The sequence below is a fragment of the Apteryx mantelli genome, chromosome 1 (assembly GCF_036417845.1).
Source record: "Apteryx mantelli isolate bAptMan1 chromosome 1, bAptMan1.hap1, whole genome shotgun sequence".
NCBI lineage: Eukaryota > Metazoa > Chordata > Aves > Apterygiformes > Apterygidae > Apteryx > Apteryx mantelli.
This window is the reverse complement of record NC_089978.1, coordinates 12,356,283-12,383,522: the sequence shown is the minus strand read 5'-3', so window position 1 is coordinate 12,383,522 and position 27,240 is coordinate 12,356,283. Positions and strand designations below refer to the sequence as shown.

The 27,240-nt window shown below is 39.5% G+C and overlaps 1 protein-coding gene across 1 annotated transcript in view; it reads right to left on the bottom strand.

The window, feature by feature from the left end:
* FAT3 (FAT atypical cadherin 3) overlaps positions 1-27,240 on the bottom strand; it is a 335,405-nt gene that overhangs the window by 56,539 nt on the left and 251,626 nt on the right. Inside the window, exons 9-12 of the mRNA XM_067289480.1 lie at positions 22,112-26,185; positions 14,958-15,154; positions 13,769-13,922; positions 12,108-12,341 (exon numbers count right to left, since the gene is read on the bottom strand). Of these exons, the coding sequence (XP_067145581.1) occupies positions 12,108-12,341; positions 13,769-13,922; positions 14,958-15,154; positions 22,112-26,185 (4,659 nt within the window). The remainder of the gene's footprint in view (positions 1-12,107; positions 12,342-13,768; positions 13,923-14,957; positions 15,155-22,111; positions 26,186-27,240) is intronic.

The window sequence follows — 27,240 nt, the reverse complement described above, 5'->3', positions numbered from 1 at the left end:
CTAACCTCCGCTTACAAAGAAGGACGGACATGACCAGAACAGCTAATGAGCTAGTGATTAGAGCTCTCCCCTGGGATGCTGGAGAACCGGATTTCTCCTGATTCAGAGCATGGAGCTGAACACCCAACCTACACATGAGTTTCATCTGTAAAGCTATTTAGTATTCTGGGCTTGGACTTGGTATCTGCCGGTTTCTATATAGAATTAATACTTCTCTGGAGCAGGCACCTTAACACACACCTTCCATGTGTATGTGTTCACGACTGCACAAAATACTTAGTCTGTTTTTATTTTTTTCTCTGGCACAAAGACTCCTGTTTGATACTTGGCATAGCAGTATTTGGGCTCAATACAGAAAATTCAGATAGTATGTTATTTAAGGGCACAGATAGCTAGAATGGAGATGGCTTATCCATTACTTGTGTCTTGAAACACCCCAAAACTTCAGCAAGAAGATCTTGCAAAGTATAGTGGAGAGAGAGGCATAGTTTGGTGCATTTGACAACACTTGGAATGAGTTTACATACAAGAAGTGATAACCCTGGTGACTGCAATCTGATGAAAATATAATTAGACCACTCTCCTTGGACTCTGCTATTTAACAGTGATTAACTAACAAAATATGACTAATATTCTTAGATAAGTGATTGTTAGTGATCCCACAAAGGAGCCAATTCAGATACACATTATGGAGTTCTGGATTCTAACTCTAATATAAGGGATTTCTAGGCAGAAATTGAGACAGCGCTACTTCTTGAAGACAAATGTTTCTCCTTTCTTGGAAGACAAGAGACAAATACTAGTTTGAAGATGAAACAGTCTTATTTTGCCCACAGGACCTGGAGGAAAACCTCTTACAGGTGAAATTGCTATTTTATATGAAGAGAGACAGAAGACCAGGATTGGAAGACCTCAACTGGGACACTCACAGATAACAATCCTTGATGACTTTCAGGCACAGGCAGAACAGAAGAAATACAGATCTCGGCCACCTGCTGCTTTGTTCCTTAATTGATCTGTAGGGCTGGATTTTAATGCTTGGTTCTTGTGAGGAAAACGCATTCAATGAGAAGCTGCTGCAGGAAAAGCACTTAGAAAAAAGTGTTGAATTCTATCAGTAGCTGTCTCCACTCAGCTTCTTGATCCGAGGCTGGAAACAAAATGGGCAGGAGGCACAGATGAGGTAGCAAGTTATTTCTACTGAGATCCAAAATGCTTGAGTCTTATGGGCTACCATCTGCTGAGAAAGAAGCTTCCACCAGTTTGTGTCAGTGGCAGCTCTGCCACAGAGATGATGGCAGTGACTGCTGCAATTTCAAAGGAGATCTTCTGTGAAAAGGAAACAACTGCTCCAGCCCCATTGTTCCTGCATCGGTGAAGAGAGCAATCCTTCCACACTGCTTGCCCACAGCTGTTGGGGGATTAATGTTTGCAAACTGTGTTCTGTCTATTCACTTACCCACTTAACTTCTCCGATTTCTAAGCTGCCAATCACTAACAGAAGCTATTTGAACATGGAAAGCTTTGCAGGAATTATTATTACTATAAGAGGATTGCAGTATGTTTTTTAAATAAAAGAATAAGCTAGTATGTTTTATATTTAGATTTGTATTAGCGTATGACAGAATATTGCCCTTTGCCAAATCTCTGACTTGAAGAGCTTGTGTAACTTATAGCCCTTTACTACCTCAAATGCCATCCTTCAAGCAGGGTTTTTTCTTGTTTTCTTCTGTACTAAAACAAAGGAGCGTGTACTGAATGTCACATAATGACATCTTGTGTGTCATTACTACTGCAAATAGCACCAGGCAAATAAAATGCTTCTCTTTATAATGTAGGGATCACATTTCTCCTTGTCTAGCTCAACTGAAAATGGTGGAGTTTACAACATGGGTTGATCCAGACTGACGTCAATAAAGGGTTGAGCATTATCACAACAGACACAATCTCCATCTGACAGTGAGTTTCTGCTGTGGGCTTTACCTGCTGACTATATCACATAGAAATTAAAATTTATATACATTAAAGTCTGTACACAGTGTATTTCTCCTTCCTGTTTTCATTTATCACCCCAAACTCATTATCTAAAGTGTTTCCCCAAGTACAGCTATCCCACCTCTTTCTTATTCATCTGAGGAAAATGAAGTTTAACTTTGCCAGCTGCTAATTTCTAATAGGAGTTTCATAAGAAACCCAAAAAGGAAGATTCAGGAAAGGTCACTTTTGAAAACCTTGGGAAAGAAGTATTGACAAGCTTTAAAAATAAACAAATAAGAAGCAAAATAGCAAGCTGCCCAGAAAGAGAGCTGTAAAATTAGCTATTACTTTTCAAGTTAGCAGTGATTTGTAAGCATGATAACTGATTATTGTGCTTCCTCTTCCCTCTGTGTTTCATGGTGTGATTATTAACATTGGCATGTACCTCTGGCCTTTCCTGATTACACAAACATTAACCACAACACCAATTACTGCAAGTTAAAAGGCCACAAATTCATTAACAGCAAACAAGACACAAAAGGCAAATAATAAACCAGATTTTATAATACTCTACTCCAGCATTTTGAGATGAAAGAGAGAGAAATCTTGCCAGAAGTACCTTGCTCAACTGGAGAAGAATATGCAGGCCCATAGGGTAAGATATTTCAAGTGATTTTTACAACTTAAGCAGAAAAGCTGGCCAAGTTCAATCCATATGACCTCTACAAAGACATGCTTTGACTGTTTTGTCCCATTTCTGGGGGGAAAAATGGCCCTAACCCCACAAAGGCCTCTTCTCACACAAGTCCTCCAAAGGAGTCATGGTACCATGGGATCAATGTATAGCCACAGAAGAAGAGACAAAGACTCTAACCCCTTACCGAATGCAAATATTGGACATATACAGTAAGCATAAGCTTTTAGAGGTATGACACCTTCCACTTGCATTTCATACCTTGCTTTCCAACTCAGCTGGGTCTGTGCATGCCACTGGCCAGCTGTTGTCTTCTGCAGTGGGAGGGAAGGGGTCTGGATGGTTGGTTCTCTCTCCATCTCTTTTCTAGCAGATATTTATATAGGCCAGGGTTTTGGCCTACCTGACTGAATACTTGATTTCGTCAATGATCTTGGGTGTTTCACATCTTCATATTGATCAGGCGTAAACTTGATTATTTTTTAAAGTGGGGGAGGCTATATTGTAATCACTGGCATAAGCGTCAGTTTGGATATACCTGCTTTAGAGTTACACTGGCTGTGGTAACACTGCATCTGACAATGTTGGGCAATGTTGCATTATGCTAAAATACTGGTCTGCAGCAATGGAATGTGTATGTATGTATACACACACACACACACACACACACACACACACACACACATATATGCTTCAGTGACCCAATTTAAACACAGGGATTATTCAGGCAACTTAATCCAGGAGGTACGATTTTCCTTGACATACATCTCATTCTCTTCTCCCACATTGTTCAAAATGACTTGGAAATGTCAAAAATGAAAAAAAAATCACAGAAATGACAGAATAGAAGGATAGAAGGAATCTTGTAAGGTCATCTAATTTGTCCCTGTGCAAAGACAGGATGAATTAAAGGTATCCCTTCCCCTAACAGAGGCCTATCCTTCAATGATGAACTTCCCCAACCTCCTTGGGTAACATACTCCAGTGTCTCACTATCCTTATAACTAAAAAACTTTCTCTGACTTTTTGCTGAGATTAAATAAGAATAATAAAAGACCAGAAAAAAAAGGTTCCAAAGTCCATTTCCTTCCTCCTTTTAGCTACTTCTCTGATACCTGAAGATCCTTATAACGTCTCTCTGAAATTCTTTTTTCTCCAGCACCCCCTCACCTCCAGCTGCTTTAATATTTGCTTGTAGCTGTGTTTTTCAGACCTGTGATCATTCTGGTGAATCTCTAGTTAGCCCTCATCTTTCTGGAAGCGATGAAACCAAAACTGGACACAGCTTTTCAGCTCAGGATTTGCTGCCACCAAGTAAACAGAAAAAAATATGTCTCCGATTTTACAAATTTACTCTTGTTTATCCATCTCATTAAAATATTTGCCTTTTCACACCAGTACAAAAAGGTACATATACATTCAGCTTGTGACTCACTATAATACAGCATTTCTGTAGTTCTGCTGCCTAGTCAGTCATTAGCCAGACATTATTGGTGCACTTGATTCCTACCTAAATACAGGACTTCACATTCATTTTAGTGATTTGCATAATATTTTTCCAGACCACTTTTCCAACAATTAAATCCCAGAGCTACTGCTTTCATACTATCCTCGGTGCTTGCATCTGCCATTTAACAGCACAGATCTTATGCCTTCTTATCCAGTCATGAATGAAAGTAAGAGCAGGACTTGATCTTAACTCATCTTAACTCTGACTTTCTTAACTCATCCCTCCAGTGTAACAGCTACTGCAAACTTACCTGATAATAGTTTCACGTAGATGATGTTTCCCTAGCTTGCTTAGAAAAATGTCCTGTGATACAATTCCAGAAACCTCACTCAACCTAAGCTGTATGACACATATTGCTTTTTTCCTTTCTATATAGCCTCTCAGCATGTTGCAGAAGGAAATAAGAATGGTTTGATGACTTTTGCTTGCTGAATGGAGACTAGGTCTCAGTTGTCTCTTTGATAACTTATTGATGCTCACAAACTTAATTATTTGTTCTTTGTTTTTCTGGGAACTGAAGTCACACTCCCCCATTCCTCCTGTTTAATGTTTATCCTTTTCCAAACTTGAGCAGGAGGATTCTGTTTACGAAGACAAGTGCATTAGAGTGTGGGGGAGCAACAGGATACACATATACTGATTACTGCAATGGTGTCTAAGTGTTCAGAAAGTCCCCTGGCTACCTATTTGCAGATTTAAATATCTGCCCCTAAGCATGATTCAACACTAGGAGCAAACAGACTGACTGTTTACAGGATTTGGTCTCCTAAATGTCTAGGCATGAGAGGCAAGGTCAGGAATATGAAGTAGAGCTTGTTTAGGCAGGCACCTAAATTTTCTACTGTGATCCCAAAACAACTTGTATGTTTGTCTCCTAACACTAGGTAAACCTAAACTCCACAAAATCTGGCTATTATTTTTTATTTGGCAATTTTTCAGGGGCCCAAAGTTCTGTATCTCTACATTCCTAGAAGTGCTTCTGACTTTTTTAGAAGTGCAAAAACTAGGTTTTCTCCTGAAAATTCTCTGGGTGAGCTTGGGGCTGTTGGTGTTCTCCAGTCTGGCCAACCCACACTGACAGTTTTGGGCCTTTCACATAATTAATGATGGCACACACTTTACCCTAGCTGAAGGATGTAAGGCAGTGCCTTCCCACTCTACTTAGGACACACAAGTCTAATGATTAGTGTACCTGCCTGGGAAGAAGGAGTACTAGGCCATAAGCTATTACCTTTCATTGAAAAAGCCCTGGATAAAATACACTAATATTGTGGGGAACACATAACAAAACCCAATCACCCACCAGGCTACAGAGCAAGGCTCACTCATGTGCTCTTCTAACTGAGTTCTGAATTCGTTTTCAAAACAACCTCAGTGAGGCTGAAAAGGACCCCCTATTTCAACTAATCTGTAACTTGAGTTTATATAACCCCTCACTTATGCAATGTTTTTTTGAATAGCTGCAGAAAAAGGAATGAATAATATGGGTCTTCCACGTCCTGCCTTAGTGCACTAACCCCTGGGCTATTTTCTAAGAAAGTGAGGGAAAAAGGTGGGTAAATATATAGGAAGCTTCATCTATATTTTAAAGAGAAAGAGTCTTCCTCTGGAAAATACCTCATTATATTTATTTTATAAACACCCAGACAATAGCCAGAAATATCTATCTAGCTTAGGCAGTGAAGCTAGCATTAGCTATCTACCTAGTAGTTGTTTGATTTTAGTAAATCTTCTGTTCTATTATCTCTATTACTCTTCTTATTTATGTTTTAATCTTTGTTTTCTTCTTGTTCAGACCCATAATGCCTGAAATGATCCATTTAAGGAACCTGCCTAACATAAACAAAAGCCTACATGCAAAGTAGAGATTTGCTGTATACTGACTTTGCCAGCAAATCAATATATATTTCAATGTTTTTGTTATTTTGTTACTTGCCATTCTGCATAAGATAGGGAACTGCACTTTAATCAAGCTCTGACTATCTAGCACTCCTCTCTGACATCCGTGACATCTCACCTGGCAGTGCTGAGCCCTTCACCAAGCCCAGCTGTGTGGCCCAGCTGTGTGAGCAACAGACTCAGTTGCCCTCATTCATTCAAAAGCAGAGCCCATCACTGGTATGGTTGATGTCTTTACTCATTACCTCTGCACGTGTGTTGTTGAACACATGACGACCCACTGAAACACCTAATGGAGCAATTTCTTTCCTGTCTGCACTTGATGCCAATTTCTTCAGACAAAGGCTTAGCCTGATAAACCCCAAAGAATTGTCTATGTCCTTTGGCCTTTATTTCTGGTAAGCATTTTTTTTAATTTAAATTTGAATGGTTTCTTCAGTTTTCTTGAAGACTCCTTGGAGAGGACATCTATGGATAACTACAAGTATAATTCTAGGTCTGCAACAAGACAAAAAATAAGATACAACATGTTTGTCTAACTACCCTTCTAGAGGTGAACACAGTACATTCCAGACTGGACTGACTGAAGCTTAAAGAAGAGTTTTTATTATGACTGTTTTCTGAAAAACACATTTCTTGTTTCCTAAGAATCTGCACTATGAGTGCACATATTCAGCCTTTATTTTTATTTTTTTTTTGACAGACCAGGTCTTTACTGAAACATCCAAACTCACTGACACCAAACCTTGCTGGGAAAGTATCAGTTTTGTCATAGCTTTCTTTGAAATCCAGGATAAAACTTTCAGTCAGAAGAAGAAAGAAAATGACCCTCCTTCTCCCTATTTACCAGAATATCCAGCTGCTCATCAGGAAAATGATAGGCCACAATTTGCTTCCCTATGCTTCTTGGTGGAGAAAGCCCGGATGAGAAAGTAGATATCTCCTCCTGAAGAGGCTGAATGGCTTCACTGGGAGGGCTGAGTCCCTTCTGTTGCAGCTCTTTCTTTTTGTACGAAGAGGTGAATATTTAGTTCCCCAGACAGAGAACCAGGCTGATTAGAGATTTGACTGATTTAGACTCTCCACACGAAAGGCAAATGCACTAATCAGAGGACTACAGAGTCAGTCTCATAAATCTCAGCTCAATTAGTATTTAGCTCTACATAACTCTTAAAAAAAAAGACCAAATTCAACCACATGGATTGACCTGTATAACTTGGTTGTAGAAACTCTTCTATGGGAGAGCCTTAGGTCTTATCCTGCCTCACTGAACTAGGATTTCAACACCCATCTTTCTCCCTTGAATCCACTTAAGTGCACCAGCTTCAGATACTGAGGTTTTTCTGACCATTCATGAGAAAATAGAGGTCTCTGCTTTTCCTCACTGCAGACAAAATACTTGCTAATTTTGGCTTCTTTTTAAGCCTCCTTTTGCTGCTTTAAACCAGCCGAGCCTTGCTGTGAGTGGGGTATGTTCTCACATCCTTGGGTGTCCGCCTGTTTGCCACGCACCATCTCTCTCAGGGATGTGGGGATGGGGCAACCTGACAGGCTCACCCAGACAGATGAGCCCTCCATGACCTGGAGAACGTACCCCAACGCCATGAGGCCAAGCTTGCAGGCTTGCAACCGGCACAGCATGCACGTCTGGTCTTGAAGAGCTGCTGTAAGGGTGCAGCATACACACACACTGAATCCTGAGCTGCCTAAATATAAAACTTTCCCCAAAGAACACTGCCCCCTCTCTGCTGCCTGCAAGCACCCTGACCTGCCTTAGTTATATCCCAGGAAAAATGTCCATGGCCAGAGGAAAGAAAGAAGAGCCTCAGTGAGCTAACTCAGTACAAATCCTGCATGACTCAAGCCCAGGAGATAGAAGAACCCATAAATGATTATACCAAACCTAAGACACAGTACTCCAGTACAAAGAGCAGAAAACCAGGGTCATCATTCAAACCTCTCCATCCCCCAAAACAGTTGGACATAATTTTGGAATTGTCAGATAAACCTCAGACTGTTCTGTGTTTTGCTGTGAGGCTACAAGCCCTTCGAAAGCTGGGATGGATTTGTAACTCCGGGCATCCTTCGCAGAAATCTGAGAGAACGCTTTGAAGAAAGTACCACAGTGCTTATTATTTTACTAGGCTGCATTACTGAATGCTATTAAATCTGCTATTAGATATGGGAGAATATTTCCCTAAACTAAACTTTTTGTAAAATGTCATTTGTAATTAATCTTCCTTCTTTGAATTACCTCCAGCTCAGGTGCCCATGCTGCGCACTGCGCAGGGAGCCTGGCAGCACAACATCTATGTATCCACAAGGCCATGAGACACATTTCTAGTAAGGTTTTCTCAGGCCTAGACGCTTTCTCTCTGACTTGTCACCACGCTAACCATGTGGCCTTGACCTTCAGCGCACAGCGAGGGCCCTGCCTGTCTCATGTGCTATTCGCACATGCCGCAAAAATAGGGCTGACTCTGTCTGGCAAGTGGACCATGAACTGAGGCAAATACAAGGCACGGACAAAACAATTTATGTCAAAAGTTAGGGCAGCTGGTAATTCAGTAATGCCTGACTGGGGCAAGTGAGCTGGTGAGTGCCTTTGCTGCTATTCTAGGAAGAAACAGATTGCTTTGAATTGTATTTCTTTGAGATACTCCAAGCTTTGGCTAGTCAGACTGCAACCTGGGAATCAGTTCTTTGCAGCTTGCATGCATCTGCTGTTCCTATGCAATGTACCAGCATCGCGCCCAGGAGCTGGAGACAAGGCACAGGGATGGAAGATGATGGCTGGGGACCGAGCAGTGATGTCTGTGCACCTCAGGGATTTCTTTGCAACCAAATAAAGGTCACTCCTGTCAATTTTTTCTCTACCTATGTTCCTGTGTTTTCCTGCATATTGGCTGCATGCTGTAGAAGGTGCTGGCTCCAAAATGGCCAAGTCTGTCTATACTGGTTGGTTGGGTAGGGGATCGGGGAGGTCCTGTTGACTTTGTGCCAGCCAAGGCTTAGGCAGTAGGGTAGCACAGAGGTTGGAAAGCACTGGTATCAGGCAAAGCAGGGCTGGTTCACAGGTCATTCTCATTCTGGGTGACATGCAAACCCTGTCTCCATCACAAACCCAGAGAAAATTCAATAAGTCAGTGAAATCACTAAACTGACTACAAACGTGGATGGTGTAGAACTGCCAGTACCTGAATAAAGACCCCTACAGAAGGATAGATGATACACTGCTTCTATTTAGCACAATAAGTGCTTGCTGCCTTTCGTAGACTACACCATCAGTCAGCACAAAAACTGGCCTGATCATGGAGGTCATTCCTAAGGTAAAGCAACTGCAATTGAAGCAGGACTTTCTAACTGCCATTTAAAGCACTGCTGAGCTTGGACCATTTTGTCATTCATTTTCTTTTTTTGCTAGCGCGGCTGCAACAAGAGGTACAGGCATGAAAGGTGAAAAGCACTGGAAGTGGGTATGCACCTACAGTTCAGGTAGCAATTCAGTCTCCAGGTTTATTTTGATGTTTATCAATTTTTTTAATTTCATGCTTGCTGCAAAGTCCCAAGCATGTTTTCTTCAGTGTTGCTGCTCTAGGGTAACCTTAATACCATTTAAACAGGCTGATGCTGTGGGTGTCTGATGGGGTCACGCAAATAACTACACCCCATCATTCACTCCAGCTCTTCTAGTGTCCTAATACGAACAGAATGGAGTAATTTGGTGCTTGGGTTTAAAGATAGTGGGAGGTGGAAAATCCACTGCTCCCTGTGAACTTCTCTAACAAACTGTAAAATCAGCCTTTAAGATGTCTTTCACTTCTCAGTTTGCACATTTCCAAACCTGATGGTGGCGAGTTAGTGGGAAATATTATCTTGTGAAAATATTAAAAATTTCCAGTGGAAGCAGGATGGGAGAAAGAATTATGTTATGTTAATGTTATTAATATATTTTAACAAAGGGACATGTGTATACTCTCCTCCAAGTGATTATTTAATTTAAGATTCCTAGCTACAGGGAGAGGTTATGTAAAATGAACTTGCATGCTCCTAGAGTTAAGTGTTTGTTAGCTAAAGCAATTTTTTTCTGCTGAATATTGTGGAAAAAAAAAGTCATAGCTCTCCCTCAGTGTGTCCAGCTGGTACAGCTAGTTTCTAAACATGTATCCAAATTACAAATATATTAAAAAAAATTCCCCAAAGTCCCCAAGATTCCCAGGATGTTATGAATTCAGAACCTTTACCAGCCATCAAAAGCACAAGGCAAATCTTCAACAACAGCACAATTATTTTCCTGTTATCTGGAAATTGCCTTAATTATCCAGCAGTATCTGACCAAAATATTTTCAGTTTTATGTTAAATGGTGTTTAGTTGCAGGCAGTTGCAGATCACAAATTGACTTCTCTCAAGTTTTATCTCAACAGCCTCTACACTGATATTCCTATCCCTACAGTACATGGCTCTTCAAAGCCCAAACCAGAACTGGCAAATGCTAAGGTTGATAGTAAGGTGTTTCCTGAATGTCAAAAATTGATTTCTATGATGATTACAAGCTCCACAGATGTTTTCAGGATAAAACTCCACAAAATCCTATAGGAATATAACTACATTTTATCACTGGGTTGGGAACATTACAGTACCTGAAATCATTCATTATGCAGCAACAGGGAATCAGTGATTTTAGTATGGACTAACAGAACAGTAATTAATATAAAATCCAATTTTATAGACCAGAGTCACTTTCATATGATACAGTGTCTTATTTGATTTTCAGGTTTAATCATTAAAGAAAGCACATATGCCTTTCTTATTCATTACACGCACTCCTCCCTTTAAGTTATCTTGTTTCAGAAGGAAGATGTAGCAATTTGCTCATTTTTTTTTCATAACTATCTTATTATGTAAGGTTGATGCTAGCAAGAACTTTTATTGACAACTTTTGATTCTAACTCTTTGTGTATCCTCCCCTCCTTGAATGTCACCTCACCTATGAGAAAAATGGTAATTAAAACAACAGTGGAAAACAACAACATTGGGTGTTCAAACTGTTCAGTAGTTTATTACCAGTAATTGGTGTTTCACTGCAGGATAGTATCATAAATTTTAATTGTGATTTTTCAACCACAGCATATGATGCAGCTCTTTATAGATATATTAACGACTGCCTGCTGTTCCCTTACTGATTGCTGCATATTGACATTAACAACCTTAATAACAACTGAGACCACCAGTATCCACTGTACTTTAGAAAATAAATATTTTAAAATTGAATATCTTTTTTCATTCAGTGAAAGGCCTGCTTTTTTTTGTGAAGCTACACAAGCCAGTTTTTATAAAAACATCTCCAAAACCACAGAAAGAAAAACAAACAATTAGGGCTTTATTTATGCCAACTGATGCAAATGAGCTAAAATAAAATCTAGATTTGTAAGGTTTTACTTTACATTGTTTTATATAAAAAACCCTTAAAATATTTATAATTGGGCCTAGATTTCAAGGTTAAGATCTTCATAAAATAAAATGTTACACTTTAAAAGAATGTACAGTGAAAAAAGCAGAGTATTTATAATGAATATTCACAGTGTACAACAATAGTTTTGTGCTGAGGTAACCAGCCGGAACAAATGGGAGTTATAGCAGTATAAAATTCTAGCTAAGCTGTGATTAATCAGGTATATGTCCCTATGGCATGTAACTATATTATTCACATAAACAGAGGCATGGGTATTCAGAACCATGGCTCAAAAAAAGAGGTAAGATCACTGCAGGAAGAAAAGTTGGAATTTACCCCCAAAACTCATGATAGCTATCACTGATGAACAGAATAAAAGACTAGCTTCCATGACTACTGCAATGCTTACCTGCTAATAGCACCATAATGCCAAGCTCAGCCATGACCAGTTTGATGTACAGAAGAGATAAAAATGGGAAAGGCAGCTATATTAAAAAATTCATCTATATCACAATTCATCAACACACACAGTTTTCCTGAGCATTAATTATTGTTAGCAGTATTATTCACTTACCTACATCAGGATCAGTGGCTTGGACTCTTGTCAATAAAGCTTTAGTGGCTGTATTCTCATAGACACAGGCAGTGTAGTGATCAGATGAAAACACTGGTGGATTATCATTAACATCTTCTAAAATAAGATGGATTTCCGATTGGCAAAACCTGCCACCACCATCTGTAGCTCGGGCAACCAAGTTGTACACAGGGATTTTCTCTCGGTCTAGAGGGACCAAGGATTTCAGCTCACCTAAAATCAATTAGTAGCCATCATTACTACTGTAACGACAATACTAATTCTAGATAGTGTGAGTATCACAAGAACATGTATTTCCCAGTTACAGAAAAGCAAAAAAAATCAGCCCTGCTTATTCCAATGAATGAATTAAAAGCTCAAGGAAGTGTCACTTTTCACTCCTCTCCATCCAACAAAATGAGCAACCAATACAAATGCAGGGAGGGCAAGACACTCTGGATGGCCTTCCACATCCTACAATTTCACCCATGACGGAGAGCGTAATACACAATATTCTTAAAGTCTGTCTTTTTGTTACTCTTAAGATTTATAGATATCTAGATGGAAGTCTGTTTTGCTACAGAAACCACCTTGAATCTGCTGATGACAGTAGCCAAAAATGAAGTGCAAAGTTTTCTAATGCTACTGTTCAAAAAAAATTTCTCTGATATCTATTTTAGATCAGACTTCTTATTCTCATGCAAAGGCTGATATCACCATGAACATTAACAACAACCAAAAGAGAGCTTAATCAGACCGTGAGAACTTTATCCATGATCTGTCTTCCACAGCACAAACAACTGCCAAACATTATTACATCAGTAAACATCCACTACCAATCAGAAGATAAGCTTAATTTTGTAGGTCTTAATTCACAGTTCAATATAAAATTTGTTCTTGAAGAGGGCAACAGTTCCCCCTCCACACACTGTTTACATCTCCAAACGCCTCCTCTTCTGTCAGTCATGACAGCAACAGCAGGCACACTGCCTCCCGCTAGTCAGGGAGAGGAGGCATTGCACGTGGAAGGACTTAGTCTATCCTTACAGAAATCAAATTCCTAAGAAGAACAGAGAGGTGGGATTTTTATTCATGGAAAACTGAGTTTTGTGTGTGTGTTTTAACAAACACAGAATCTGCATCTTAGCAGAGATGAGTATCTTTTTCCAAACCAACTGACAAATAAACAACACTTTGTAACACTTCACTGTGCCCACAAATTCATTACTGATATTCTTTCTCCCCCAAAATCCAGGTATAAAAGGAATGTCCTTGTTATAGGCTCTAATTGTCTACACATCCAGACCAAGGCGGAGGAAGTGAAGTCCAAAGCTGAAGGAGGAGCTGTGCTGGCAGCTTCTCCGCTTTTGTATCAAAAGACTCCAGGACAAGTGCCCCATATATCTGCAGCCTTGCTTGAGGTCTGGTTGGGGAACAAAAGGGTCAAAATCCACCTTCCTGAATACAACATTCAGTCTCGTAACAAACATGTCCCTCCTTCTCCCTCCTACAACCACTACTTCAGAAGCCGCCATCCACGCCTGCAGTAACTGGAACAAGTGGCAACTTTCCAAACGTAATGTAACACTAGTTAATGAAAGTGCACCCACTGATGTCCAAGTATTAAAGGGTCATTTGGAAACATTTTGCCTTCATCTTACCATTTTCTGGATCTAAGAAAAATTTATTGTTCCCAGCACCATAGAGAGAGTAGCGAATTTCACCATTGGAACCAATGTCAGCGTCTTTAGCGCTGATTTTAAGAATGACTTTGTTTGATGGAATGTCTTCAGGAAACAGTGCTGTGTATGCAACCTAGAAACAAAAACAGAAATATAGGCTATGCAGTAACAGCATTTTATAGTCTTTGTGCAAGCTTTTTTTAAACCCTCTGTAGTGCATTTTTCTATAAAAGAAACAATTTTCCTTTATGTAATCCATTCCTAGAAATTCAAATCACTGTTAAGCTTTGAGGTGTCATAAAAACAATGACTGTTTATGACTGTTAATTGGGCTAGTTTTAGGTGTAAAATACAGTCACATTTTCTATCTTCCGTTGTTTCATCACACCCTTGAAATTGAAACCTTGATGGGTGTGCTAATGAAGACAACTGTTTTTATCACATCATCCAACAGTGTTTGGGGGAGATCCAGAATGTGATTCCCCAGAGTGGTGCTTTCAGTGACAGTGGTCCATCAGTGATAATGTTGGCCTATGAGCAGTAACCTTGAAGGAATCTGGTTTCTAATGGATTAGGTTTTTTTCTCTCACATGGACCTTTCTATCACAGTAATATCGGCTCCCCATTTCGCTCTTTCATAAAACAAGAAAAAGCTAATGGTGTGGTCAGGCCAAACTACAGGCACGCCTGACAAAATGTGAATGAGCAACTTTCTTCTGCCTTTTCCAACGGGTCTTTGGCTGCTAGCCATCTGCCAGTTTCATGAAGGCTGGACTTAAATTAGGCTGAAGACATTTCCCTTCCCAACCCTTCAGATCTGTTGAAAGTGGCCAGTTGGTTTACAATTGGTTGTGAAGGGAAAGCACATTTTTCTGCAGGAAAAGGGTGACTGCCCTATGCCAGTGCCACCTCACACTTCTTTTCTTGAGAAAAACAGGCTAGCAATGCCACTGTGCAGAATCTGGAGAAGACTCCTCCACTACCTTTGCTAACCCATTATCCTTTCACCTTTGCTTCACAGGACAGTTTCACCCTGCTCCTCCCTCCAGATCCTTCAGCTAAGACCTTAAGAATGAAAGCAGATGTCAGCTGTAAAGAGCAGTGGCGTACATAGCGAAACCATCGCTTTCAACAAAACGGTAGATTACAGTGAATGTTGCTAACTCACCTGTTCACAAACTGGATTATTATCATTAACGTCAGTGACTGTCACTTCTACAGCAGCCTGGGTTACAAAGAGGCCATCGGTAGCGGTGATGTTCAGATAATAAACGTCTTGTTCTTCCCGATCGAGTGGCCTTTTTACATAAACCTTCCATTCATTCTGAACTAGTCCCAGAGCGAACTTTCCTTTGGGATTCCCTCCTGTAATGAGACAAACAACAAGCAATAGGCTGGGGAGTCCTTGCAGCGCTCCCAGCTAGCGTAACCACAAACACAGAGTCATCTTAGAGGACCTGGAATAAGCAGCCATCATTCGTTTTACAGTGATAGGCGCTTTCAAACTTGCTGACTCAGGAAATCTGTAATGAGATTATGCTCCCTGCGCTTATTGCCCCCTGAATGCCTTGTATGAAAGTGAAACGATAACTTTCAGAAGAAGCAAAATCCATTTAGCAGAGCTGAAGATGATCTCTTGTTTAGTTCCCCTTAAGGGCAATCAAATTCAAACTGTGAACAATCAATAGTCTTCTCAGGATGGTACAATTGTCTTTCCACTTAGTCTCAAGAGAGGATGTAATACAACGTAGCTCTTGTTACCAAGACAATTTCATTAGCTGTTGATTATGCAATCAAGGAGTGGAAGTAGGTTCTATTAAGGAATCCTCTAATGAAAGCTTTATCATATAGCTGCGCCGTTCTTCTGCTCATTATAATTCTAGTTTTAAAAAAAGTTTACATGACACAGGAAGACACATTAGTATTAAATAGTCCTAACAAGAGGTCATTGGAGGAGCAGTTTGAAGATAAGCACTACAATTAGATCAAACATATCAGAGAGTGAAAGCTGGTGAAAGCCAGCCAGGAGTGCAGGAGATGAAGCAAAGCAGCTTTTTATCATGCTGAAACACTGACACTGAACCTGGCAATGTTTCTTTTCACCATTGTTAAATTGTACAGTGACAAAAGCATATTGGGAGAGGGAAAGATCATCCTCAGGAAGGAAGTAATGACACTTCACACATGGAAGGGTACGAGAAATTAAGGCAGGCAAAGTTCTTTGTTATTAATTTTTCTAATAGTTATTTTCACTTCCACTTGAAGTGCTACAGTCCCCTGTCTGTTCCTTGAAGAAACAACCTTCAACTACCTTTCTCTGGGCCCATCCTCAAACCTCTGTCAGTCCAGACAATAAAATCTTCTCAACCAGTTCTCCAGTCTTCTATGTCCAGCATCTAACATAAGTTTGGTCTGTAAAAATATATGTGCACATTTAATAATTTAGGATAGAGCACTACCTAGACCAAACTCATGTGCTCTAGGAACTGAATGAGGATATAGAAAAAATCACACTGCTCCACTGGGCGAACTTAAATTCCAGCTAACCAGCTACTAATGCTCTTCCCATCATATTAAGCTTTCTACTGTGCTCTCTTGCGCAGAAGTACAAATTGAGAGCTATTTTACATGTATCTGATGTAAAAAAGCAGTATAAAAATATTAAGGGAATGCTTATTCTTTCTTGTAGCAGTATCAAGAACGCCAAACATGCTTAGTTTGGTTTTGCTCACAACTTATTCAGGGTCCTGACATGTGTCACGGGATCTGTCCAAGCTTAATGGAAAGAGCAGGCTTTTAAACCTTCCTTTCTACTACTTATGCTCAAAGTTTGAGTAAATAAGTATTAAAAAAAAAAATCCAAGAGAGAGAAAGGTACGTTAAGAGCTGAATTTATCTGAGTCTCTCCTGCTGTCAAGTGATTAGGTGTCACGGCTGTTGCTTCTGGTGTCACAATCCTGTCAGTTCCCCAGGGAGCCTCTTAGCACAAACAAGGCAGAGAAGATCTGAACTTAAAATTGTGCTTAAAACCAAGCAAAAAAAAGTCTAATGCACGTTTCAAGCCTTCTTCGTACATCAAAAAGCAGAAAAGAGGTCACAGGCTGTAATCTATGCCTTTATTTTATCTACCAATGACAAGATAGACCAGTTTCTCTTTAATATTATGAAAACTAAGTCATTTCAGACAGGTTGAGTAAATCTTTCTTGTTAAGCATCATCATTTGTGATAACTGTAATTGTGTTGAAAAACAACATTGTAATGAATAAAATTTCCAGAAAATTAGTTAGTTATACATTATACTTACAAAAGGCCCTGTAGTCATACAGAGTATAAAACTGTTATATCAAACATAGATATTTTATGTTGATAGAAAATCTCTTTTTCTGACTAGAAAACCAAGCAGACCTCAAATTTCCCACTGATCTCTGTGACAGTCTGGAAAAACCATTACAGGGCTCAACTGAACTTTGTTTAATCTGTCGTGATAAAAACTGACTTCCCCTGAAGTGGGTTACATCGTATTTCAATATGCACTATAGGCCAGATCTGAATACAGTCCAAGGCAATGCGAATCTGTCCATTGACTTGAGTCTTACCGTGACTATCAAAGAAGGTAGACTCCTGCTGATTACCTTTAAACTCGCTCTATTCAGGTTCAACATCAGCATAAAAAAAGCTTAACTCTCCTTTACAAAAGGCTGTAATCGTGTCATAGTGAGTTTAATGTGGTAAAATAAAAATGGTCTTAAATATTCTTATTTAGCTTCACGATATCAATCAGTGCTTTCCTGCATATTAGTTCTTTTGTAAAAGGAAATGACTAACTGTCCTCAGTTACTATGAAGTAATACATTCAAGGTATGGGTATCCCATTGCTAAGTAAAGAGGGAAGGTAAAACCTAATTAAAACCAGCTGGCAGCTTTTAGGGCTGACAGTAACTCTAGCTTGGAGTATTTTTAAAATCACTGTTGCTTTGTTGTTGATGGAATAGCTTTTAAATCATATACAGGAATTTTGGGAGTATGTATAGAACGGGTCCATGAAATTCCCCTCCCACCCCGACCCCCCACTCCTCCTGGCCTTTTTTTAACCTTTATTCCATTAGAAAAGGATCAATTTGAACAGCCAAGAAATCCGGGTAACAAGCAGAAAACATGTGAAACAGAGTTTATTCACATGTCCTTTTCATTAGCACTAGCCTTCATTTCTTTGCTTCTTAGGACTGGCTATACACTTCATTGATGGAAGACAAAGGTGGAAGGTATACAGTAGAGTGTAACAGAAATAATGAGATGTAAACAGTCAAATACTGTCAAGGAAATATTCTTAAAAAGAAAAGGCAAAAAAATCGATGCTGTGGCCCAGGGAGCCGTTTTCTAGTACTTGTACATATGTCCTAACGCAGATCTCATTCTGCAGTGATTAATTAACTTTTTCACTAACATATTTAAGCAGATTCAGTATCCTAGGGGTTTTCTAATTAATTAGTTTTTCGCTCTGAATAATGTAGATTTTCTAAACGGAAGCCTGCTGACTACATGTATTAATGGATTCTTTAAAATCTTTTGGCAGTTTTCTTATGTTCTACTTTGAATGTCACAACACTGAAGTGCTAGCTACAAAAAACACCCCAGTAACTTTTTAGAAAGACTTTGAGGCTGAAAGAATCAGCATTATCTTTTATCTTTTGTTACTTGAAGTTTAAATAATGCTCTCCCTCCCTCCCTAGTCAGCAAATAGTACAAAGCCAAATCAAGCTCAAGTTTAAGAAAAGAAAAAAAAAAACAGTTAGATACAAATGAAATACAGACACACAGTGATCCAAAATAAACAAATCCTGACACACATCATTACTAAAGCACACACAGAGGGAATTATAATGGCTAAAAAGGGAGCTGAAAACTAGAAGCGGAGAGTATCAGTTTTCACTGCAACGTCCCTATCTGGAAGCAGGGGAACTAAATATTTACTAATTTAATTTATTTATTTAATTTCTCTCTCTCGTTTATGGATTTCTTTAGCTGCTTCGGTTCCTAATTAGAACTCCAGGCATTTACATCACATAAAATCAATCAGTTTATCCCTCACCGCAGGTTAAAATGTTGCATGTTTACTGAACTGCCCAAACAATAAAAGCAATCCTTCCAGCTTTACTATCGCGAGACTGAACACACTGTTCTTCAACCTGCAGTACAAGCCCTCCCCAAACACTTAAACATCCATTTCTGCAGAGCTCCAGGATCTCAAAAGGGCACATCCTTAGGTACCAGACGTTGCCACCAGGCAATTAGTGCTGCTCCTGCCAGGGACGTTGCCTTAATGCGCTTAGGGCATATAGAAACAGCAATAAAAACCTGTCACATTGTTTATGCTAGGCAATGAACCCAGCAGAAAAAATAGTGTGAAATACCAGTTCTTTCTTCAAAAATATAGTGTCCACTTTCCTTGTATTTGACTGAACCAAGCTTAAACATTATATGGTCTGTTCTTACATTTATGTGCCTGATGGAGCCTAACTAACATCAGATGGGTGCATTAGGGAACTTTAAGCACTTTACTGTACCTAAGTCCTAGCAACTGACATTTTTTCTGGCTACTTTTCCTGGTTTACCACTGTTAAACCTCTGTAATATGTGGCTGGGTCTAAGTTGGCTCATCCTAGCCAAACATCAGCAGAACCTGGGTTTTAGCCACACTGCCTCAAATTATATAAGCAATGGTCTCAAATGAGGCCTCCAAAAAAATAAAGAAAACTACTGAGTTCCTAAGTGTATTTATGTACCTCCTTCTGATTTTCTAGTAAAATTTAAATACAGTGCTTTCCCTTTGTGAAAATCTCTAATTGCTATCAAGTTCCAACCAACAAATGGCAAGTGCAATAGTTTTTTCCACCATCAAAGGAAGAAGCATCTGGATTTGAAAATGGCAGCTACTTACCAGTAATCGTGTAAACGAGCCCTAAACTGAAACAATTCAAAGTAGATCATATATTTATCCACCAGAAGGTATTTACCCCTTTTCAAAGTTGACTGGAATGCTTGTTACTGTATTTTTGCAAAAAGTGCAAAGGGCTCTTCAGTGACCATATCCAGCCCAGGACATTCATTTTCTTTGTCTCCTAAAAGATGATTTTTCCATCTATTTTCTGTGTGCTACTTTTCACCAGCTGTGTTTGCAAGAAGCTGTTTTTGGTGTATCCCCATGCCATGCCCCATTTATTTTCTTTTTCCTTTTTTAGCAGTGTCCTGTATTTCCTCAGAGTTTATTTACTGTATTTACAGAAATGTCAGTGTCTCAAAATGTCTTCAAAAAGCCACAGTCACTTTGAATAATCATCTGGATTATTTGATTCCATGAAATATTCAAGTGCAGTTCCTGAGCTCAATTTGGGGTACAGTGTGGATAGACTATTTCATTAGTTAAACTGTAATTTAACATGTTTTAACATATTAATCAAAAGAACCTCATTCTCTCTGTGTGCCCTTCCCAAACTGAAAGGATATGTTCAAAGACAGTGGAGCTTCTGAGCTCAAATGCTATAGTAATTGTAATGTAGACACTTGAGAAAGTTTTGGGTTTGAGATCTAACGTTTTCAGAAACTCAAAAAGACTGACAAAAAGTCTGAAGTATTTTGAATTGTGATACAAACTAAGGCACAGAATGTTCTAAATTTTTTGAGTCACATGTGACTGTTGTTCTTAAAATGTCCAGTTTTTGCTAAATTAACAGTTCAGGAGCATAAAGAAAACTAATATATAACTACAATGATTAACAGATGACTTAAAGACTTTGGAACTAAGAGAAAAACAGTATCTTAGGCTAATTATCACAGTATACTAAGATAATTTTGTTACAAACACGAAGGGTTTGCTTTTCTTGTAACACTCTATATTGGTGTCTCAAAGCTCCTTTCAATAACACAACAAAATTACTAGGATGAAGTATTATTTATTTAGTTCTAGACATGTGGAAACTCTGGCACAGGCAGCTGATGCATCTTGCCCAAAGCCTCCAAATGCTGTGCTTTCACCCACAAGATGATTTTTTGCCTCTAATCCTAATATCCTAAAACACAACACACTAAAAACACACCAACCATTGCAGGTGCAAAAACTTTTACCTTCAAACTGAACACAGACTTTTATTTAAACCATCAAAATGAATTTCTGACTGCTTTGCAAATGGTGCTACTTCAGATGTGTAACACAGCCAGTCCAGGGCTAACTGGAATACCACACTTGTCGCTATATACCATCCCACAGCCATTTCTAATTTGATAGCTAAGGCAAGGTAGGAGTCTTATCCTCCAGAGCAAATACACAAACTGCTATCCTGTGAGTTAAGTCAGATTTGTCATTTTTGCCCACTGCCTGCTACCTAGATGGAGTCTTGTGTGATTCTAATCCTATCCAAGGAGACAAACGTGAATTTGCCCAATCATCTGGGTATTACTTGTAATTAATATTAGCTCTTGGATTACGAAGGTCGGGGGGAGTGAAAAAGTTGTTCCCTAAAACACCTATTGGAGAATGCAAGCTGTAGGCAGAAAAATAACTGCAGCAACTCATCACTCATCATACACTCAAACAAAATCTAGTCTGAATCTAGGACAAAAGAATAAGTATAGCACAACAGGAATGAGCAATGTTACCACATTTTGAAAAATATGTTAATAATGTAGTTGGAATTGTCTCATGTCATATATAATGATGCACAGCAGCTAAGCAGTCCTTCAGAGTGGATAACCACTTCTCTGGTCAGTAATCTTTGCTGCTAAGAAATAGCACTCCCCACTCCCTCTGATTTACAATTCACATCCATTTTTTTCCAAAAATTGTGGTATTTCAAAATGATTCCTATATGGACTCTCAAAAAGAAAGACCATTTCAAAAATTGTTAAATGCACAGAAATGTAAAAATTTTCTACTCAAAAATAAAAAGTCGCTCCTCTCCCTTGGTTGAAACATTAAGTCATAATGGTTTCCATGCTGACACATCAGTTATGATGGGTTGAAGGGTTACACAGTGCACTAGAGCACATCATGAAGCACCAATCATCCGGGAAATTTGAGAGAGAAAACCCCAGCAGAGAGACACAGACATGCACAAACACAAACTCACACACCCTTTCCTCCTTCTCAGCTTTGCTAGTTGATACAAAATTCTGTCCAAATTAAAAAAATCAAAGAGGGGTGCAACCGTCTGATTCACAGTGATAATGCACCTGAAACCCTGCCAAACCTTCACACAGAACTGGAGTAACACATAGTTCTTCAGTAAGGCTGGTTTTGGCAAGAAAGCATGCCTTTTGTTTCTTACCTGTAATATGGTAGCTAACCTGCCGGTTGACATCAGATGTGTCTTCATCCCAAGTGCTAAGAACAGCCACAACTTCACCTGGAGGGTCGCTCTCCTTCACCGTACCTCTGTAAACCTCATGCTCAAAGACGGGCGCATTATCATTTATGTCTGTCACAGTGACTGAGACCAAGGTGGTTGATGACAAGGATAAAGTGTCCCCCAGATCTGAGGCCACAACTGCAAAAGTGAAAGCAGGATCCTTTTCATGGTCCAGATCCTTCAATGTGCTGATCCAGCCACTGTTGCTGTCAATGGTGAACGCTTCTGTGATCTTTTCCAGCTCTGATTCCACTGCAAGTGTATAGGTGACCTGCCCATTTGCACTTGCATCTGCATCAACTGCTTTAACTTGCATAAGCTTCGTTCCTATGGGCATCCCTTCCATTATTATAGCATCATAACTAGCAGTTTCAAACATGGGCTTGTTGTCATTTACATCCAACACCTTAACCTCCACGTCCACTGTTATTACAATGTCTACTTTGTCTAATTGAATGGTGGCTGCAACTTTGAAGTGAAAAGCAGAATTTGTCTCATGGTCAAGTCTTTTATCCAGTTTTATGAGTCCTGTGTCTTGCTCTATGATGAAAATCCCATCTTTGTTGTTTTCAGTCAACTCTCCATTAACTGTGCTATACAAAGCACCCTGATTAGGCAAAACATGCAGAATGTCAATAGTACTGCCGATAAGGGTGTCTTCTGCTACAGTGAAAGAATACTGTGGTTGAGTAAAGGAAGGCAAAATAGTTTCTGGAGGTAAAACGTGGATGTAGACAGGAATAAGAGAATGCTTTACAGGAATGCCACCATCAACTGCTTTGACAAAGAATGACAGTACTGTGTTTTTCAGCTGGTTAAAGCTACCTTTGGTGACCATCCATCCATTGTCTGGATCTATTTCAAGCAGATCAGCTACTGAAACAGAAGCCTCGCTATACAGAGAGTAGGTAATTCTTGAATTGGCTCCATCATCTGGATCTACAGCTTGTACCTGGGTCACCAAGTAACCTTTCCCAACATCTGCTTTGACACTTGCTCTGTATTCTACAGTCATAAATTGGGGAGCGTTGTCATTCTCATCCACTACTATCACTCTCACAGTACAAAATGTAGTCCTGCCACCTCCATCGAGGGCCCTCAGAAATACACCAATATCACCTTCCAGTGGGTTCTCCCGGTCTAGCCTCTCAGTTGTTAGAATCTGCCCATTGCTATCAATCAAAAATCGGTCTTTGGCAAAGTCGTTTATTATGGAGTAGCTTATTTGGCCATATACACCTGAATCACCATCTGTCGCTTTCACATGGATTACCTTAGTTCCAGGAGCAGCATTTTCTCTAACCTCGGCAACATAAACACTCTGTGAAAACACAGGGCTGTAGAGATTGGCTCCAAGGATCTGTATGTGCACCTGAGCTGTGCTGGTGAACAACCCATCTGAGACAGAGACATTTAAGCTATACATGGGTTCCATTCTCTGTTTCCGGTGATTGGAAAGGGTGATAATACCACTCTTGCTGTCCATGATAAAACTGGTCCGATCATTTCCTGATAGGATGCTGTACTCCAGCCTGTCAAAATCAGAGCTGTCAGCATCAGAAGCTTGCACACAAGTCACAAAATGACCCCGAGGTGCCAGTTCACTTACATACGATTCATAAATTAACTGGTTAAAAACTGGAGGGTTGTCATTCATATCTGTTATTGAGATACTAACAAGAACCTCACTGCTAAGTGGTGGGAACCCATTATCAGTTGCTCTGACTTTCAAGCTGCATTGCTGTATTAGCTCATGATCTAACATACGGGCTGTCAGAATTAGGCCACTTGTGCTGTCTATATGAAAGTAGTCAGTGCTGTTAAAAGTATCCTGGACTATCTGATACTGCACAATTTTATTATTGTCAGAGTCAGCATCAGTAGCAACAACTTGCAACACAGGAGTCCCAATCAAGGATGCTTCAGACAAGGTAGCATTATAGGCTGACTGATCAAAAATTGGAGGATTATCGTTCACATCATTAATGATCAAGTCCACAGTGACCTCAGCTCGAGCACCAGTGAGGGCATCACTGGCTCGCACTGTCAGCTTAAAAAGAGAATTTGTTTCATAGTCCAGTGCACTGATGACGCTAAGAACTCCAGTATCAAAGTCAATATTAAACTGGTTGTAGGGATCTCCATCAACAATAATATAAATGATACCCTGGCCTTCCGGACTGGTTGCATTTATGCTTAATATTGGGGTGTGCATTTCTACATCTTCATTCACAGAAGCCGTATAGAATGGTTTGTCAAATACAGGCATTGCTTTGTTAACAATAGTAATGGGGAGTTCTACTGTAGCAGACAACGATGGGTTACCACCATCTTTTGCAAGAATGACAACCAAATACTCTATGTTAGATAAATCAGAATTGAAAGCTTCTTTTAAAATGACACTGCCAGACCCCCTGTCGATTTCAAAATGTCCATAGTCTTCCTTCAGAAGATACGACACTTCACCATTTTCATCCTTATCTTTATCAATAGCTGTCACTCGATATATCAGGGTACCAGGCTCAGCATCAACCTGCACAGCAGCGTAGTATGGAAGCCCTACAAACACTGGAGCATTGTCATTTATGTCCTCAATGTGAACTTTGACCACTACTCGAGCAACACGAAGGTGATCTAGTTCACGGCTTGCTTCCACCACCAACTCATACAGCTCTTGCTCTTCTCGGTCAAAGGGGATGCCAGTTGTCTGAATGACTCCTGAGGTGGATTTGATTTTAAATTTGTTGCCTGGGTTTAATATACTGTATTTCAAGGGCTCATTGAGACGGTTACCAACAGCATTCACCACAGCAATCTTTGTGATATTAGTACTGTTTTCTGAGATAGAAGTAGAATAAAAATTTTGTGTGAAGTGGAGCCCACTATCCATGGCTTCTTTTACCATTATTGTCACCATAGCAGTGCTATAAAATTTCCCATCAGATACTCTTACTATTAGCATATAATGGTCTTTGGAAAGGCTATTATTTTTAATGGTGAGTACCCCTGTACTTGAATCAATTAAAAAATGGTCCATATTGCCTTCAATTAGACTGTATGTTAGTTCAGGAGGAATCTCTGAATCTGGATCTGTAGCCTTGACTTTAAGAACCTCAACACCAACATACGTGGGCAGAAGCAAGACTGTCTCAAATACGGCCTGGCTGAAGACTGGTGGATTGTCATTGACATCAGTTACCTCAAGGGTTACTTCAACTGGGCTCTCTGCTGTAAGCTGGGGATTTCCGCTATCTCTAACATGGACATGGAAGTGGAAGTGGGCTATTGTTTCATGATCTAAATTTGCAATTGTTCTGATTGCACCTGTGCTGGAATCGACAGTGAAATACTTTTTTGCTGTAGATTCAACAATTTGGTAGACAAGCAAAGCATTCTGATTACTGTCAGCGTCAGTGGCTCGTATCACAAGGGGACTGTTACTTGCACTTCGGACTACGCTATTTACAGGAGCAGCTTCACTTATGCTGCCTGAATACTGAGAGAAGAGAAAAACTGGTGGGTTATCATTTTCATCAACAATCTGAATGTTCACAGTGGCATTTGATGCCATGCCTGCCATATTTGTTGCCTGTACAATGAGCTGATAGAAGGAAGCACGTTCATAATCAAGGGTTTTTTGACTGGTGATGACTCCAGAGTATGGGTTTATAGCAAAGACTCCATCCACATTCCCATCTTTAACCTCATAAACTAACGTGGACTGACTGATGGCAGAAATTAAGATGACAGAAGTACCAACATCCACATTTTCGTTAACCTCTGCTTGGTATTCTTTGAGAGTGAACTTAGGGTGGGAGTTATCTGCCATTGTCACAGATATCCGCACAATTGCTGTTGCAGACAGTGGTGGAGAACCTTGATCCGTCACTTTGACTGACAAAACAAACTGTCCCATTCTGGTTAAGTCTGGCTCCTTCAGTAATGTAATGATCCCTAAAACTGGTTCAATCTTGAATGTGTTTCCAGTATTTCCTAAAACAGAAATATTGTATGCAAATTAGAAGTGAACTACAATACACTTAAAGGATAGTTTAAAACAGGTGCAATTAGCTGTAATTTGTCAAAGTCAGTTATTGAAAAAACATAAAATAACTATAAAAGGCCTTTCATCTTTCCTCTTTGAAAATCAGGCCATCTCAGCAGATAGTACAGGTGTTCAAACCTTCAGAAACTCAGGTATTGCTATCTACATCTTGATTCTGAGTGTCAAGATTTGAGCAAGTGGTGCGTGTAGATTATTCCCAGCACAGAAGTGGGAAAGAGTATCAATTATGGGAATTAGTCCAATGCATGTATACCTAAATCACAGAAACTAGATCAGAGGCTAACAAGCCAATTACGCGACGAATGAATAACAACTCAGTCCATTAACTGAAGGAAATATTAAGCAACTAGAGAGAAGATTACAGTAGTTCTGTGCTCAAAGAACTGGATATTAAAGGTTAAAGCGGCATTTAGAAAATTAAACAGAAAAAATAGCATGGAAAAGAGATAACAGTATCTTGTGGCACAAAAGTTTATCATATGATCTCTGAGAAGGAGGAATCTAGAGGAATGAAATTTAGCAGAAAATGTCATGAAATTTCCATTAGAAATGCAGGCAGGGAGATCACTGCCTTCATAAATGTGAAAATAGTGAGTTTGTATCAAGCACCTTCTTTGGGGTCTTTTTTTCTTTTTAGATAGCTGTTTTGCCAACCTCTTCTTTAGCAGACAGATGCAAAGCTTTGGTATTTATCCTTAACCTGTAAGTAGAGATCACCTTTGCTAGGTAATCCATATTTTGCTGATCCATTAAGTGCCTGCTTAAAGGGTAGGATGCTATGTGGGTTATATGATAAAAAGACTCTTTTTCTGAATTTGATTCTAAATACAAACAGCATGTACTGAGTTATAGAGATACCAATCATTATAACCTGTTCCTGCTATCATGGTCATTTATATTTCAAAATGTAGAACTGCTTCCAATCTACAGTAAAGCATCCATGACCCAGAGAGAAATATTTCTCAGGTAACTGGTGGTAAAC